At 42.5% G+C, this 3,311-nt stretch overlaps 1 protein-coding gene across 5 annotated transcripts; it reads right to left on the reverse strand.

Annotated features, from left to right (window-relative positions):
• Positions 1-1,318: 1,318 nt before the first annotated feature.
• LOC147419412 (uncharacterized) lies at positions 1,319-3,070 on the reverse strand. 5 transcript variants are annotated; one of them, XR_015187108.1, is made up of 2 exons: positions 1,919-3,064; positions 1,319-1,548 (listed from the first exon to the last, which is right to left on the reverse strand). XR_015187108.1 is itself a non-coding variant. In XM_086505559.1 (2 exons), the coding sequence occupies exons 1-2, from the start codon at positions 2,920-2,922 to the stop codon at positions 1,606-1,608; spliced, it is 504 nt and encodes a 167-aa protein (XP_086361685.1). In that variant the 5' UTR covers positions 2,923-3,070; the 3' UTR covers positions 1,319-1,605. The 5 variants fall into 5 exon arrangements, 3 of the variants coding, with proteins under 3 accessions (XP_086361685.1, XP_086361686.1, XP_086361687.1); XR_015187109.1 differs by having other exon boundaries at positions 1,319-1,668; XM_086505559.1 differs by having other exon boundaries at positions 1,319-1,668; positions 2,482-3,070.
• Positions 3,071-3,311: the final 241 nt, after the last annotated feature.

Consider the following 3,311-nt stretch of genomic DNA (forward strand, 5'->3'; position numbering starts at 1 on the left):
TTGTCGATGATTAGAAGCGCCCCTCCGCATATCCTCCCTTCCAAGTTTCTTGAGTCAAATCATACCTTTATAGCGCATTAGGATAAAGCAAACAATGGAGAGAGAGAGAGAGAGAGAGAGAGAGAGAGAGACCTTAAAGATCTCAAAATGCGAACAACTTTTTCATTTCCCTTTCAGTTCTACCTGGGTTCTCCATTAGTTTGCGACAAAGGGTCTCACTGTTTTGGGGTTTATAACTTCATAAATTCAGCCAATGTATTTTTTACTGGCTATCTACTAATGTTCCATTTGTATAGAGAATAGAGACATGAGAGAGAGATATAGTGGGAGTGTCCCTTTGTGTGCTCATGAATGAGCTTGAGATACTACATAGGATTGGCCCCTTGGTAAAAGGGAACGAAACGGGCCGTAGGCGGGTCGCGTGAGCTCATGAACATTTAAAGAGAGCACCTACTTTTGAAAGTTACATGTACTAGTCTACAATCTAACTGGGTATGGACTAGATGGGCTACTTACACAGCTACACAAAAAGATATTAATATGTTTTTTGAAACACTTCCAAAGTTTTTCTTTACCATCGTCGCTACGCTGAACGTGCTCACTCCAAGGTAGCTACTTGACTAATGTCCGAATCTACGCAGTTCTTGTAAACATTTGCACCATGACACATCAACCTTCTTCGAGGCCACCAACAGCCCAAAGCTACTTGGTGGGTGGCTCAAAGAACTACAACTTGATAAGATTAGTGTGTTGTTCAAGCTGCTGATGCTCTGCAGTTGCTCATTAGTACACAACGAGATACATTTGCAAACGTGATTTCAACTTTCCTACGGTCCAATCATGTGTAGAAGAAATGTCAAGGCACAGGAGTTGAGGACACAAGAAGAAAAACAAATGATTTTTTCAGAAGAGCGTTATTGTGTACCTTCTGCCAAAAGTAGCCATTCATTCCAAGAGACCATACTAGCATCTCAAGAACCTCATGTGCCTTGGTTAGGGCAGGTGTGCCTGTGGATACATTGTCCCACAAGTGCAAACAGAGCATAGTTGCCACAAGTTTCAAAAACGGCTAGGAAACAGTAGAATCAGAGTTTCCAGCTTGGGAGGAAACGAAGAAACACAAAACGAGAACATAAATTTATGAAGAGATGTGAGTTGCAGCCTGTACTAAAACTTTACACACTCCACACTTCTCATTAACCACTACATACACATGATCGTTTGTATTTGAAAGTTCACTATGAGCTACAAATCATCGGGTAGAAGAAATATAGAAATTAAACTTTCCCGAACCATTTGTATTTCATAGTCCACTACGAGCTGCAACTTGTCTCATAAGAGGGAAAACTCGAAAACTTGGAAACAGTTCTAAGCGGCAAGACGTTTCGGAAGGGCCTGAAACTACTATGATTCAGAGAGATTAATCAGTCGGATAAGAAGCTCATCATGAAGTTTTTGCCCTTGCGGTGGATCCCATGTAAGCATCTTTCTGATACTCTCCCAATGGCTTAGCTTCTCAAAATTTGTCCATTGTGAAACACCAATATGCTGCAGGGGATGTATCACCAGCAAGAGTTAAAAGAGATGCACCAATGACTTGAAGAGCTAATGAAAGCCCTCCACGCTCAGATATTGCATGTCGTACACATGACTCCATGCATCTATGATCTGCTCAAAATCATTGCATTAGGATGCAAAATTATTAGGTGCATGCAAAATTCATCAAGCATGTAACTCAAAAAATAGAAGTCGCATCATGTGTGAGCGTGATTCAGGCATAAAATTATTGCATCAGGATAGAACAATCATTCGTAATGATGACAGATTATGAAACATTCATAATGTATGTAAATAGATACATAGGAGCTACATCATGTGCGATTGTGATATGCAGAGAACAAGTTGGCCTATAGAATACCTCCTTTACCACTTGAGTGCCCTCTACCCATGTAGGAATGCTGCGGCCAATGGCAAAAGAGACTCTCCGCATCCTTTTCATTCAGGAGATCTGATTTGTTTGCGAAGCACTGGTGAGTCTGAACGAACGATTGTCTAGTGGTTATCATGGTCTTAAGCCCTTCAGCTTCAACAGAGATGCATGTCGTTAGGTGAAGACCAGCTCCTTAATATGCCCTCCAAGCGATGTTGACTAGTACTGGACGATATCACACCTAGAAAACCCATGCTCCAGGCTGTGAAACAAAGACACTTCTCCTCCTATAACTTCCTTCCAGATAGTGCAGAAAAGGCTCTTCATGTCAAGGGGTTACGAAAGAGTCACAAAGTGAATGCGCTCTTCAAAAAAACTAGCATTATTCAACCCGCTATTGTCTGGAATTCAGAATTATTGAGCAAATACATATCATTTTACAGCATATCATCCTGACAGCTTTACTCACTATATGAATTTCACATGAAGAGCTTAATAACATACATGCGTGCCTCGCAGAGGAATCCTATATCAAAAATCAGAAGACTTACCTCAAACTTCCCTGAGCTTTGCAAATGGATAGTTGCTTTCCGATGCCGCCTCCGCCGTCCCTTGAGGGACCTAATCTCTAACAGCAACAAGGGCCACCAAAATATGCCAGTGGGAGGCACGGGCAGCATCGGAAAGACAACACTGGCACTATCTTTTTGCAAAGCATCACCTCTTGTTGTTGCTGGTGGTACACCGAAGCTTGAGGACTTTTTTACTGTAGCGAAGTCTCCGGAAGGGATTTGAGCAGCCGGATCTGGATCTGCATCTGGCGAGAGGACTCTACCAAGCAATGGGCCAGAAGATCTCCCTCTCACTGCAAGGAGCGCTGTCTCAAAGGCTTTCTTTCTCGCAGATTTCGCTACAGCAGAAAAATCCTCAAGCTGCGGCAGGGCATCCCCAGGGACCCCTGAAGAAAGCCTTCGAGTCACGGCCTCTTTCATAGCTGCGGGCCTATCAGTGATTTGTGCGCAGGTTTGAGATGAAGACTGCTGCGGAAGCGCTGCTCAAAGCAATCTCCATAGTACACACAAATCAGCCTTCGTGCTATCCCAAACCTACACAAAATTCGTTAATAAACGTTCCTCTGGAGCAAGTGATTCAAAGAGGAAATTTTTCGTATTTTATCCAATATAACTCTTTTTTTTAGTTTCAAGCAAATTTTTTCCATCCTCCCTTCCCTTCAACTGGCTATGTTATATTTTCAATAGGCTCAAGGCTAAGCTGAGGCACACTTTTCCCGAACAATGAGTCTAGAGGCATCCTTAAGCGGCAATTTTCAAATTAACCTTTATCTTCTTGCCCCCTTGGTTGGATATCAATATTGTTAAGC

This window comes from Adiantum capillus-veneris, chromosome 29 (genome assembly GCF_014529385.1).
Source record: "Adiantum capillus-veneris isolate H3 chromosome 29, ASM1452938v2, whole genome shotgun sequence".
NCBI lineage: Eukaryota > Viridiplantae > Streptophyta > Polypodiopsida > Polypodiales > Pteridaceae > Adiantum > Adiantum capillus-veneris.